The following is a 14,847-nucleotide window of genomic DNA, read 5'->3' on the forward strand; positions in this document are numbered from 1 at the left end:
AAGTAGGTGGCTTAGCTTGAAAAAAAAAGGAAGAGCAAGAAATGGAAACACGGGCCAAGTGCAGTGGCTGACACCGGTAATCCCAGCACTTTGGGAGACTCAGGCAGGAGTATTGCTTAAGTCCAGGAGTCTGAGACAACATAGTGAGACTCCCGTCATTACAAAAACTTTGAAAAATTGCCCAGATGTGGCGATGCCTGCCTGTAGTTCCAGCTACCTGGGAGGCTGAGGTGGGAGGATGGCTTGAGCCCGGGAGGTTCAGGCTGCAGTGAGTTGTGATTGCTCTACTCTACTCCAACCTGACCAACAGAGGGAGACCCTCTCTCAAAAAAACAAAAAGCAAACCCAAAAATTGAAGCCCAAGTTATTTGCTAAGATGATTTGCAATCTATAAACTGACACTCCTTTTATCTTAATTTCACTACAAAGTAGACCAGAATGCTGTTGCATCAGAGTCAGACAGAGCTTGTTTCAAAACCTTGCTATCTAAAAATGTGATTTGGGATAAGTTAATGTATTTGAGTCTCAGTTTTCTCATTTATAAAGTGGGCATAACAACTAATTTACAGTGCTGAAATGAGGATTAAATTAAATTAAGAAAATGTATATTTAAAGCACAAAGCCTAATACTTGAATTTGCCAGGATCTCAAACAGTGGATGTTATTATTAAGCATTGAATAAGGGTTTCAAATTGTGGTATTATTTATTAATGAAATAAGCTTATTATTACATAAAAGGTAAAGATAAAAAGGACTAAAATGTTTTCTTCTAATGTCCAAGTTGTTTACATTAAAGGAAAGCACATCAGCAATAAATTCATGGTAAACTTAGTTTTGTTTATTATTGAATTATGCTTTGTCATTTGAGTTCAATGGTGACCAATATTGAACTAATTTGGTGATACACATACAAAAAGGATATAGAATATTAACTAACTGCATTTTCAAAGCATAGTATATTGTAATTTTAAAGACATTTATACTTATAATAATAATATAAATTAGTTATTCCTTGGTGCAAATTCATATGACATATATGGTAAAGAATTTCCTATGAGAACAATTGCCAAAAATAGAAGCATTTAAACTCATGATGACTGCACATATTTTTTAATAGGACGGATTTGTTAAACAATGGAGATTTAAGACCAGTTTAAGAAATAATGAAGTTATTAAACTAAGTCAACTTAGAAGGAGGTATTTGGTCATGCCCGTGGATCCCAGCACTTTGAGAAGCTGAAGAGGATCACTTGAACCCAGGAGTAGGAGACCAGCCTGGGCAAAATGGCAAAACCCTGTCTCTGCAAAAAAAAAATACAAAAGGTAGCCAGATTCAATGGCATGAGCCTGTAGTCCCAGCTACTCAGAAGCTGAGGTGGGAGAATGGCTTGAGCCCAGGAGTTTGAGGCTGCAGTGAGCCAAGATCACACTGCTGCTCTCAAGCCTGGGCAACAGAGTGAGACTCTGTGTCTAAAAGAAAAATGAAAGCACCATATATAAGTGAGATCACTCTGTTTATACACTGTACATATGTAAGGTCACTTTGTCACTTTGTCTATACCATGAGTGATCATAAAGCATCTAATCATAGAGGGGTATAATGCACAGTGAATTCTATGAATTCAAACTGATTTGAGACTACTGTCACCACAAACCTTTGAGTTCAGTCAGCAGACAGCAATGTCTGATGCAGCAATCAATTTAATACCACTTTTGTGAAAATAGTGAGAACATATTCATATTCGGTAAGGTAATATCTGTTCTACAGGCTTGTGGTTTGGTTGACTACAGAATTGACTTACAATCTATTTCCCTTTAGTTCATCTAGAAATGTTAATCTTAAATTAGCTTTGTATATATTTTGTGGAAATTAACATTTCTCAGATCCTTACTTTCCCACTGTGGAAACAATAAAAATGTAACTTTTTTTTATAGCATCTTATGACAAAAGTAGCAATGACAAGAAATGTGTTCAAAAGTATCACCACTTTTTTCTGTGATTGAATCTAATGCATGAGTGATAATACAACTTCCTGATAGAATATTGATCACATGTGGTGAGTGGCAGTGATACTGAGCAAGAACATTCTAATGGTTATTAAGCAAGTAGGAAAATTACATTGTCATTTGTAGTGCATGTACTTTCTGTCATGCATTTGTAATACTTGAGAATGAGTGCATATTTCCTTAAGGCACTGGAAGTTTTTTACAGCTTGTTTCAATAAGGCATGGAATTTTAATACTAAAGTTATCATTTTAGCTGCTTCCATGCCCTTTCACTGAAAAAAAAAAAATCTAGAGCTGACTAAAATAATTTAAGCATTATAACCCCAAAATGCACATATTAAATGGAAATTCGAGTTCAGCTTACATTGCCAAAGGAAAGTTCACAATAAAAAATTAAAACAATAACTGTTATTATTAATTCATTACAATGATAGATGAAGTTTTAATTTATTATGCACACACACATCATATATATCATATATATATATATACGTGCCACATATATGAATGTACAGTGTGTGTGTGTATATATATATGTGTATATACATACATATATGTGTATATATGTACATATATATACACATATGTATATACACATATATATATACACACACACACTGTACATTCATATACGTGGCACGTATATATATATATATATGATATATATGATGTGTGTGTGTATATATATGTACATATATACACATATATACACATATATGTACGTATATATACACACACACACATATATATCATATATATATATATATATATATACACACACACACACACACACACACACATACATCCAGGATTAGTATTATATGTGTAGTATTAATTCAAATTTAAAATTCAAACATTTTCTTTTACAAAATCCTTTGAAAATTTCTTATATAAATGTATGGGTAGAAAATACATTGTAATAATAAAATAAATCATAAATCCACTTAAAATTTCTGTTTGGTACAAAACTATGCCTTCCAAGTAAGGTCATTATGAAAACAAGGTCTGCATTTAAATTGGGAACCACTACAGAGTTATACACCACTCTAGGAGATTCAGAGTCCGAGAAGAGTATTAAAGGATCTGAAAATATTGAATCAAATTTATTTCTAAAATATTTTAAATATTACTGTTTGGGAAAATTGTTCTAAAATATTTTAATGGGAGAAACAAAAATTCTGGTTCATTTAATATGTTCAAAAATGTTTGTTTATCCAAATAATGAATTTTATACTAAATTTGGCATAGTTTGTTTTGCTAACATTAAAAAATTAAGATCTCCATATGCCAAATCTCTGCCTTCCTCAAATTCTCTTCTTTCCTCCCCAAATGTCAAGTCACCATATAATCATGCACCCTAATATTCTGCCTCTGTACAGCAAGACAAATGCACAGATGCTTAGCTACTAGCCTAAGTGAACTACTAGCAGGTTGGTAAAGAGTGTCTGTACTTTCCATTCTTATTCCTTTAAGCATGCATCTGAGTCATCAGAAGGTAAAGTGTTAGAAGAAACCATCCTTCTCCGATCTACCCACACTGTAAGATTCAGATCAGAGACTAGTTTTTAGGAAAATCCTCTGTACTGCCAAACTGAATCGTTGTACCTATTTTGTACACTGATCTCATCTTTGTTTATTTTACAGTGTCTATTTGTTATTTTTTGTATCTGTACTATTTTTATGTAAATTCTATGAATTCCTTAGGGATTTAATTTTACTTGTTATTTATATGCATAGCTAATTTCTGGACTATAAGGGATATTTAAATGTGACATGAGTGGAAAAAAGTAGCAAATTATAGAATTATCCTGTAAAACTTGAATAGTGGAAAGAAGATCAGATTAGATGCTTTATAGGAAGAATAGCTCTCATGAGTAGAAAAATCTTTTATAACAATAACTAGTAGTGGAGAATTAACTAAGGCCTATTTTAATATGTTATGCTTTGTGAGGTATTTTTGAATAAGAACCCTCATTTACTTCATCAAAGTACGACAAGCGCTCACCAGATTGTTTCTCCTCCTACGTTTATGCAAATGTATGAGGAATAAATTATTGGGACAAGAATTTGCCCACAGACATCGTCTTTGTTTTGTGCCACTATCACAGAATACCACATGTGAACACAGATTTGCTGGCTGAAGGATGGGACATCCAAGATTGAGTGGCCACATTTTGCAAGGGCTTTGTTGCTTTGTCATGCCAAGGTGAAAGGACAAATTGAGAGCAAGAAAGCAAGATATCAAATTCACAGCCTCAGGGTTTTTTTGTTTGTTTTTGTTTTTGTTTTTGTTTTTGTTTTCTGAAACAGACTCTCGCTCAGTCGCGTAGGCTGGCGTGCAATGATACGATTCGTCGCACGGCAACCTCTGCCTCCTGGTTTCAAGCAATTTCTTCTACCTCAGCCTCCCAAATAGCTGGGATTACAGGGATCCACCGTTATGCCCAGCTAATTTTTCATGTTTTTAGTAGAGACAGGGTTTCACTATGTTGGCCAGGCTGGTCTTGAACCCTTGACCTCAGACAATCCACCGACTTGGCCTCCCCAAGTGCTGATATTACAGGCATGAACCACCATGCTCAGGTGCCTCAGCCTTTTTATATTCGTTATTAATCCAGAAGCTTTCATGGCCTTAGCACCTCCTATTAGATTCTCCTTCCTGGCACTGTGTTGGAGATTAAGTTTTTAGTGCATGCTTTTTGGGGAACACATGAGTTTTTCTCTAAAGGACACCTACTATTCTCAGAAAAAGTATATCTGCTTTCATCCTAGTTTTTCTGAATTTTTTTGTCATCTGGGAAAAAATATAAGGAATAAATAAAATTGGAAAAATGAGAAAAAGAATAGAACAAAGTCATTTAATAAAAATTTTTTACTATGACAGATATTTGTTCACAGAAGGAAGAAATTAGGGACAAGGAACCCTTTATTTTAATTGGAATTTAGTTCTGTGTTGTCGTTTAGTTATGTTAAAATTCTCTAGGCTCTTCTAATTCTTTGAAGTAAAAGTGAAGTTTTTATTCTGGTTTTTAGACAATAAAGGTAGATGGGTTGCTTTTTAAAAAGCCAGGTATTAATAAATCTTCTCTACTATAACCTTCATGTTTGTAAATGCAATCTTTTGAGGTTAAGACTACATATCATTATGTTATTTGTCTAAGGAAAAACTGTCATTGAATAAGGAAAATCTATTATTTCATTGAATAACTTTCTATTTCTAAAATAATAATCGTTATGATTGTTGTATCTACTTTGCATACGTTATTATTTTAAATATCACACCAAAATAATTTCTGGCTTAACATTTTAACAGAACAAATGTGAAATTCATGATTCAATACAGAATTCCTTTTGCATAAATATGAAATTTAAAAGATGTCCTTTGAAATTTTAATGTATATATTTTGATTAACATATCTGAGGGAAGTTAAGAGACTTCCCACAGAATTTATACATTTCTTATCTTTGAATTGAGTTACAAGGAATGTCTAATAACAGATAAAGTTATAGGAATGATATTGAGAGAATAATTACTAATGATGTTATCATTGACTCTTTCTGAGATAAAATGAGTTCATGAAATTCTGTAGAGTCCATAGAGTTGATGAAGTGCTTAATACTCATTTTATTCACTTTTACTTTTTGTGTAGATTCATAGGGTACAAGTGCAAATTTGCTATATTGGTATTGCATCATGGTGAAGTCTGGGCCTAAATTGCATGCATCATTGAAGCCATGCACGTTGTACTCTCCAAGCAACCCCCCATCATTCACCTCTATTGACATTCAGTTTAAAATAGTGTATAAAAGCCTAGGATATATTCACCACTAGAATATTAATATGGCATCTGAAAAGAAAGTTATCCTCCTGCTTCACTTTATTCTCACCAGTTAACACCACCATGACTATTGTCTGCAACCACCAAACCCGACCTCAGTTAATGATTTTGAGCACAATGTACTATGAAAATTGAAGTAAACAAATGGAAAACAAGAGAGTCTGATGGAAAAAATGAAAAGCAGTTTCCTGGAGATCACTAAGTTTCTTTTCCAGTCTTTCTGTACTCATGCTTTTGGATGGCATCTAACGTGTACATTTTTTTTTTTCCATTTCACTTCTAACATTAGGATTTAAAAAGTGATATTGACTTTCATTTTACTTATTTATGTGAATTGCATAGTTCTAAAAAATGAAAATACTGTGTCTATTGACCATCATAATTTAAAATATTGTGTTTCTTTACTTACTATGTGATCCTGTAAGAATGAATGAACATGTTCATATTCTAGGATTAATAAAGGGGCCACTCTTAAAAAGCATTTGAGAATACATGTAAAATCTCACACACTAAATAATTTTCTAATAATAAAATATAATAAATGATATTCAGTGTTTTACACACTCATAAGTGATATCAGTATTTAGCACATAATTTTAATTTTAATCAGCATTTCTGTAAAAACTTTATGAAGTCATTAGTCTGTAGTATACTTAATCTGTGCTGTTTTTCAGTATTCTAAGAGGAAATTTGTACATAAAATTGGTTTTGATTTTTATTATTGTGTTTTAAACCAAATGATAGAAAACTACAATTTATTAATCTGTTACAAATTAAACTTTAGTATTTTTTTGTTGTTTGTTTGTTTGTTTGTTGTTGCTGTTGTTGTTGAGACTGAGTCTCTCTCTGTTGCCAGGCTGGGTGGAGTTCAGTGGCACAATCATGGCTCACTGCAACCTCTGCCTCCTGGGTTCAAGTGATTCTTCTGCCTCAGCCTCCCACGTAGCTGGGATTACAGGCGCCAGCCACTAAGCCCAGCTAATTTTTTTGTATTTTTAATAGAGATGAGGTTTCACCATGTTGGCCAGGATGGTCTCAAAATGCTGACCTCGTGATTTGCCCACCTTGGCCTCCCAAAGTGCTGGGATTACAGGCATTCTTAAACAAGTTCTTATTAACATTCCTTTATATGTGATACATGTGTGATATGTGATACATATTTTGATATGTATCCTTATGTTAATATGTGATACATGTTTTACATTAAATATTATGTCTATAGGGTCCTCCTGGAGCTGCAGGTGCAGAAGGAAGACAAGGTGAAAAAGGCGCTAAGGTAAAAAAATAATTATATACATATATTTATTTATATAATAGTCATTATGTTTGAAAATGACATGCAAAAACTGATCAATATTTATTTCAGTACATTTAATAAAATAGTAAAATGTCTCTTCTCATCATTAATGTGCTTCCATGTTTTATTTCCTAACAGGGAGAAGCAGGTGCTGAAGGTCCTCCTGGAAAAACCGGCCCAGTCGGTCCTCAGGGACCTGCGGGGAAGCCTGGTCCAGAAGGTCTTCGGGGCATCCCTGGCCCTGTGGTGAGCATCTATCTGTGTTAAAAGGATACCATTTTGAAAATAACATTTCATTTCTAAAAAAAAATTATGAATGAACGTGCTTATGTTGGCATCATTTCAGAAGTTATGTGGATAATTTTGTGGGAATTCTGTAAATATGTAAAAATATCAAATACTCTTAAAATATTTAAGCATATCATTTATTTAATAAGTTCATGGTGAAACACTAAGTTATAAAAAGAAAACAGAAAACTAAATTTTAAAATTTCAGTGATATGAAATGTTTATATATACACATATTTATATATATTTGTGCGTATGTGAATATAGACACATAAGCATAGTGAAAAGACCCAAAATTACTTATAATATTTGTAGCTGTCCTCTATATGGTGGAACTTAAAGGTTTTATTTGCTTTGATTTCTTGTTGCATTTCTAAAATTTTAAAAAAGAAATATTCATTATTATATTATTTCAAAAATCAATCATTTTTATTTTCTGTAGGGAGAACAAGGTCTTCCTGGAGCTGCAGGCCAAGATGGGCCACCTGGCCCTATGGTGAGTAAGATCTTTGCAGTCATTTAAAATTGAGAATTTCAACAAAATTGTTTACTAGCTAGAATTTTTGGTATTTTAGCTTATAAATTGGTTTGTATTATTTCTAATATTCCAAGAAGTATATTACTTTGTCTTAGAAGAAACTAATTCTAACTGATAGGTATATGGAAAATAAACTACTTGATCAAAAGATTTTTTTCTTTCTTTTGCACTTTGGATGAAAAAGATTATTTCCACTCTGAACGAAATGCCACTAATGATCCAGCCAGTGCTTTTCCTAGGATGGACCATTTCCTAAAAGTCTTGCAGTTACACTTATTTTCCTGGCATTTCACTTTAAAAAGTATTCTGGCACCAGCATACAGTGATTCTTTGACCAAATTGTTCTCTTTTTGAGTCATACAGGCTGAAATGTAAAACAATAAAACTCAGTGAAAAAAAAAATATGGCTACTGTAACACTGATGCTTGATCACTATCATAAAATCTGTGTGCAAACAAACATGCTTGAGAAATGCAATAAAGCATTTTGTTGACTGTCATAGTATTCATAGATGGAGTTTTTTATAGGATCCAAGGCTATACTTGATACAAATTTGAGCAAAAAGTGAGAATAAAAGACTGGCCCTTTAGAATAAATTTTTACTAGGTGGCCTATTTGCTGTATAGATAGGTTCATTACGGTAGAGATTTGTGTCATTATCCAGCAATGGTTAAGTGTGAAGTGATTAATCAAAACGGCAAACAATACACACAGTACTTTGTATGTGCGATGAGTATGAAGTCAAGTCCTTCTATGTGATATTTTAAAATTTATTCAAATGCTTCTTATCATAAATGTATTAATTATCTTGGAGACAGAATCATGTGCAGAAAGCCATCACAACTGGGATTCACAATTCATTCAGGAAGAATTTGGGTTATTCCTTTTAACAAAGATGCCACAGCAATTTCCTCTAGTATACCTACCAAATATTTTATAAGTTTTAAAGAGATTATTTAAACTTTCACTGAAGAATTTAAAGATGACTTATTTAGTAACTAGATAAAAGTTATCAAATTTTGGTAGATTTCAAGCAAGAGATGATCAGCTCTGCGCATTGTCTCATAAGTTTAGGAAAAGGGCCCTGGCTGAATGAGGATCGGCTCCATGTCTGTACCACTACTTGGGAATATTCTCCTTAGATATGATAAACTCATAACTACACAGAGTCAGAGCCTGGAAAAAAAAATACCTTACCTTGCCTTAATGTCATCCTAAAATTTGCCAGAGATTTTTTTCTTGTTATTTCACATTTTCCAGTAAATATTCTGACCTTTCTGCAGATGAAATAAAAAGCACAATGCTGGAGATTTCCTTCAGTTAATATTAAAAATAAAACCTTCTGACATACAACCTGATTTGGCATGCAAACTTTTGTATTTTTGGCTCTTAAATTAATGTGAGTTTACAGTGCAAGAGGACAGAATAATTTCCAAATCCTTTAGGTAAGGCAGAATGGTAAGCATCAGAAGGGACGTGCAGGACTGCAGCTCATTCTGACTGCTTGTTTTATTGGAGAGGACTTAGAATGTTAATTATAATGTGTAGCCTTTTTCATAGCTTTAATTAGTCTTGACTTGTGATAACTAATCTCAGAGACTGCTACCTTAGTCTTCATGAGGTGAGGATGGGCGGAGAAATCATCTTCAGAAAGCCATTTATGGCAATGTAATGAGCCTTTCAACTCAGCTAAGAAAAAGCTATTTTAGTAGGTAATTTTTAAATCAGAGTGAGAAGTAGCTTATTATGGTTACGAGTTAAGGTTATCTTTTTTATTAAGCTTTAAGTTTTTCGTTTCTAAAATGGAAATATTCCTAGCTTCTATCTGAAGATAATTGTAAAGTTTAAATGAATTAAATTGGGATATGGATATCTTCTACCCCATGGAGTCCTTAGGTTAATTAAAAGAATTGTTTGTAAATCATTTTTATATCACTGATTAGCACTACTGGCACCAAATCAAGAATCATTAAATGATCCGTCTCAAAACAAAAAAAACAAAAAACAAAAAACAAAAAACTAAGAATCATCAAATGAATGAAATAATGATAAATATTTTGAAAAACAATTATACATTCTTAGTGGAAAGTAACTAAATTTGACCTCATTCATCTGTGTGTATCATCAATAAACCTGTATGTAAGTTGTTGACTATTAAAGCAAATGGAAGAGATCAAGTGTGTTAAGTACTGTGATAGACTCAGGCAGAGGATACTATATATACACAGAGTCAGACCATTTAAATATCATTTCCTCTAGGGACACTTCCCTGTTTAGAAATAGGATATGATTATTAAAGAAGGAACAGAGAAGTTTACCTGTGGATAAGACAGTGGGTGTGAGAATGACAGAAATTTGGAAATTCACAGAGATTTCTGTTAATCTCTGAAATTAGTCTGTGTGAAAGCTATAATAGTTTCTCTATAATGAATTCTTCCCTCATTATGTAGCATATATTCACACCCATATCCAAATTTACACAGGCTTCAATTTGCTTATCATTGGAGTTCCACAAGTACCTATTAGGTCTCTTTTCCCCTTCTAGAAGCTGCCTGTAACTACCTACTGTAGTGTTTCTACTGGTGAGATAAAGCTACCAAGAAATTCCCCTTTTCCCCAACTTTTAAATACAACTTAACTCTTCAGTAAGTACAACTCACCTACTTTCATCTCTCCAGATTGGCAGCTACCTAATTAGACAATTGAAATGTCTAACAGAGCATCCATTACCCACATAGATAAGTTTAACAATTTCATAGGAAGATTCTGGATATGAAATTATTTGTGGTAGAGAAAAACAAAGTGATATTTTAAAATTCTTAAAATGATTTCTGCTTGGTGTCTGACCACACTATGTTATCATCTCTGCTAGAGTCAGAGATGATAAAGTATTTATGTTAAAAAGTACATATTGTACATGGCAAAAACTTGTTTATAAACATGAATTCAACATATGCATACATTTGCATTTGCATATATATCTAAGCATATACACACACACACACACACACACACACACACACACAGACATACACTACAAATGTGTACTTAGATCACTGTATGGAATTGAAGATGTATAAATAGTTCAAATGGGCTGGGTGCAGTGGTTCATGTCTGTTACCCCAGGACTTTGGGCTGCCAAGGTGGGCAGATCACTTGAGATCAGGAGTTCGAGACCAGCCTGGCCAACGTGGTGAAATCCCATCTCTGCAAAAATACAAAACTTAGCCGGGCATGGTGGCTCATGTCTGTAATCCTAGCTTCTTGGGAGACTGAGGGGAGAATTGCTTGAACCCGGTAGGTAGAGGTTGTGGTAACCCAAGGTCACACCATTACACTCCAGCCTGGGCGACTGAGCAAGATTCCTTCTCAAATAAAGAAAAAAAAAAGATTAATATCACATATGGAATCTAATAAAAAGCTAAGGATGATGATGAGCCTGTATAAAGTATTCTATTCAGGTATATTTTTTAAGTGGAACTCTGTTAGAGTTGGTGTAATATAATTTTATTAGGATTTCTTAAAGGTTTTTTAAAAATTCCATTTGAATTTTGTGTTGGTAGAATTATACTACTGTTTTAGTAGTCAACCAATATTAATGGAAATAAGATTGAATGTTTCATTTATTTATTGCGACAGTCTCACTCTATCACTGGGACTGCAATGCAGTGGCACAATCACGGTCACTGCAACCTTGTCCTTCCAGGCTTAGGTGATTCTTCCTCCTCAGCCTTCCGAGGAGCTGGGACTGCAGGCTCGTACCACTGCACCAGGTTAATTTTTGGCATTTTTATTACTGATAGGTTTTTGATAGTTGCCAGGCTAGTCTTGAACTCCTGGGCTCAAGGGATCCATTGACCTGGGTCTCCCAAAGTGCTGAGATTACAGGCGTGAGCCACCACGCCTGGCCAATTAAGGGTTTTAAGGAGAAGAATGATGGTATCTAAATTCTGCCCTCTGATGCAAAGTCAAAATTGATATGATTTTGTCATTCTAAAAACTAAAATGTATTTGACTTTTTGAAGTCGGAATTAACATCTGTTTTAGTTTTAAGTGTTTATTTTGTTTCATTTCATATTCTTTTAAGAATCTATTTGTTTGATGCAGCCAAAAAATGATTTAGTATTTATGTTCAAACAAGTTTCTTTAGTATTATCACACATTTCTTCCTTTGATAATAACATGATAAATAAAATAGCTGATAGCATTATTTTTTCAAAAATAAAAAATAAAAGATAGTATGGGGTACTGAATTACAGTTTATTTCTTTAATACTACATTTAAGTCATCTGTAGACAGGAGTGATATGGGTAGTATTCTATAATGATTAAAAAGGTTTAAATAACAAAGCATTTGATTTTCACCAGAATAAACACTATTCCACAATCTTATCTTTTAAACAAAGTGTAGGATCTGCAGTTTCTTTAAATTTTAATGAACTAGATTTTTGAGATGTAGATCAAAGCAAATATTCTAGAAAGCATAATACTGCAGGGGAAAATGTTTGCTTGGCATATTCTAGACATTTAAGGATGTATCATTCCTGTTTTCCTTTTCACTTTATTACTTATGAATTATGTATTTCCCTGAGGGTTTTCAATTTACACTGTACCAAAGAGAAAAATAGAAAATATGCACAGTTGGAATAAAATTTTTTTTGCAGAGAATAAATACTTTATTAACTGATTACAGTTCAAAGTCACAAACAAAAAAGGAGTATATTAAGGCAAAGCCAAATATATATATATATATATATATATATATATATATATATACACAAATCCAAAGATTGTTACCTCTTTACATTTTAATAACCTCTGCATTTTTCTTTTACACATTTAGGCAGTGTGCTTTCTTTTCTTCTCAGTTAAAGAAACACCTTGACCAATATTTCTAAATCATATTTTGATGACAACTTACAGATCAGTGATTGAGACAATGACTAGTGTATCAAACGCTATCTGATGGTTCTCTCAGCATTTCCGTGTGTGGTGGTACATTTACGTTGGTGTGCAAAATTTGATGATTTTTTTTCTGTCAGCAAAACTGACAACATTTTTATATGTAGAGTTGATATTTTTGATCTGTTTCAGGTTCAGAGAGTCATTTATAACTGCTCTCAGTATCATAATGTTACCAATTTCTATTTCCAGCTGATGAAAATAAAAATTGATTTGGTTTGGCAAATTCATCTTTAGATGTAGTTTGTAATGTTATGAGAGATTATTAGCTTAGAGAAATTAACACTCACTGTCTCTAACTTCTTTATGAATAATATTTATGGAAAGAATTTTTATTGCATTTAAAACACTAATAATGTCTAATATATTGTTCATTAAGCTTGAATAATTAGAATCACTAGTAATTCCTTTTTGCCATTTTAGCTTTTCTATTAGAATGGAATGAGAAAGTTCACAGGTATTTATCTGTAGCATATCTAAAACTATTGATAATAATTTTTTTTTTTTTTTTGAGACGGAGTTTCGTTCTTGTTGCCCAGGCTGGAGTGCAATGGCACGATCTCGGCTCACCGCAACCTCCGCCTCCTGGGTTCAGGCAATTCTCCTGCCTCAGCCTCCCGAGTAGCTGGGATTACAGGCACGTGCCACCATGCCCAGCTATTTTTTTTGTATTTTTTAGTAGAGACGGGGTTTCACCATGTTGACCAGGATGGTCTCGATCTCTCCACCTCGTGATCTGCCCGCCTCAGCCTCCCAAAGTGCTGGGATTACAGGCTTGAGCCACCGCGCCCGGCCGATAATAATTAACATTTGTATTATGCTCCACTGTTTATATAGTTTTTACTGTGGAGAGCGAAATCCAAGATAAGAGGGAGATTACTTGAAAGTGAATTTGATAATTTCCCTGTGGTCTTTTTGTCTGTCTGAGATTTAACAGAGTAGCATGATTGTTTTTCTTATACAAAAGAGAATATAACTAAACTCATATAAATTTGACTCTGAGGATTAGTAATTTTCCCCTTATTAGATTATTATTCAGCATATCCACACTTAAAACTGCATGTCCAAAAATTTTCTTTCATTCTGTAGGTTGCCTATTCACTCTGATGATAGGTTCTTTTGCTGTAATAGAAGTTCTTTTGTTTAATTTTGCAATCTATCCATCTGACAAAGGGCTAATATCCACAATCTATAAAGAACTTAAACAAATTTACAGGGAAAAAAATGACCCCATCAAAAACTGAGCAAAAGATATGAACAGACACTTCTCAAAAGAAGACATTTATGTGGTCAACAAACATGACAAAAACTCACCATAACTGGTCATTAGAGAAATGCAAATCAAAACCACAATGAGATACCATCTTACACCAATTAGAATGGCAATCATTAAAGAGTTAGGAAACAGCAGATGCTGGAGAGGATGTGGAAAAATAGGAACACTTTTACACTGTTGGGAGTGTAAATTAGTTCAACCATTGTGGAAGACAGTGTGGCAATTCGTCACAGATCTAGTACCAGAAACACTTGACCCAACAATCCCATTACTGGGTATATACCTAAAGGTTTATAAATCATTGTACTGTAAAGACACATGGACATGTATGTTTATTCCAGCACTATTCACAAAGCAAAGACTTGAAACCAACCCACATGCTCAATGATAGACTGGATAAAGAAAATATGGCACGTATGCAACATGGAATGCTATGCAGCCATAAAAGAAGGATGAGTTCATGTCCTTTGCAGGGACATGCATGAAGCTGGAAACCATCATTCTCAGCAAATTAACACAGGAACAGAAAACCGAACACTGCGTGTTCTCACTCATAAGTGGGAGTTGAATAATGAGAACACATGGACACAGGGAGGGGAACATCACACACCAAGGCCTGTTGAGGGATGGGGAACTAGAGG

General features: G+C 33.6%; 1 protein-coding gene across 3 annotated transcripts in view; it reads left to right on the forward strand.

Annotated features, from left to right (window-relative positions):
• Positions 1–14,847, forward strand: part of COL11A1 (collagen type XI alpha 1 chain) — a 215,055-nt gene that overhangs the window by 184,189 nt on the left and 16,019 nt on the right. For all 3 annotated transcript variants that reach the window (XM_074381332.1, XM_074381331.1, XM_003933240.4), the window contains 3 exons: positions 7,069–7,122; positions 7,282–7,389; positions 7,874–7,927. In XM_074381332.1, coding sequence (XP_074237433.1) covers positions 7,069–7,122; positions 7,282–7,389; positions 7,874–7,927 — 216 coding nt within the window. The remainder of the gene's footprint in view (positions 1–7,068; positions 7,123–7,281; positions 7,390–7,873; positions 7,928–14,847) is intronic.

Source organism: Saimiri boliviensis, chromosome 11, assembly GCF_048565385.1.
Source record: "Saimiri boliviensis isolate mSaiBol1 chromosome 11, mSaiBol1.pri, whole genome shotgun sequence".
Lineage (NCBI taxonomy): Eukaryota > Metazoa > Chordata > Mammalia > Primates > Cebidae > Saimiri > Saimiri boliviensis.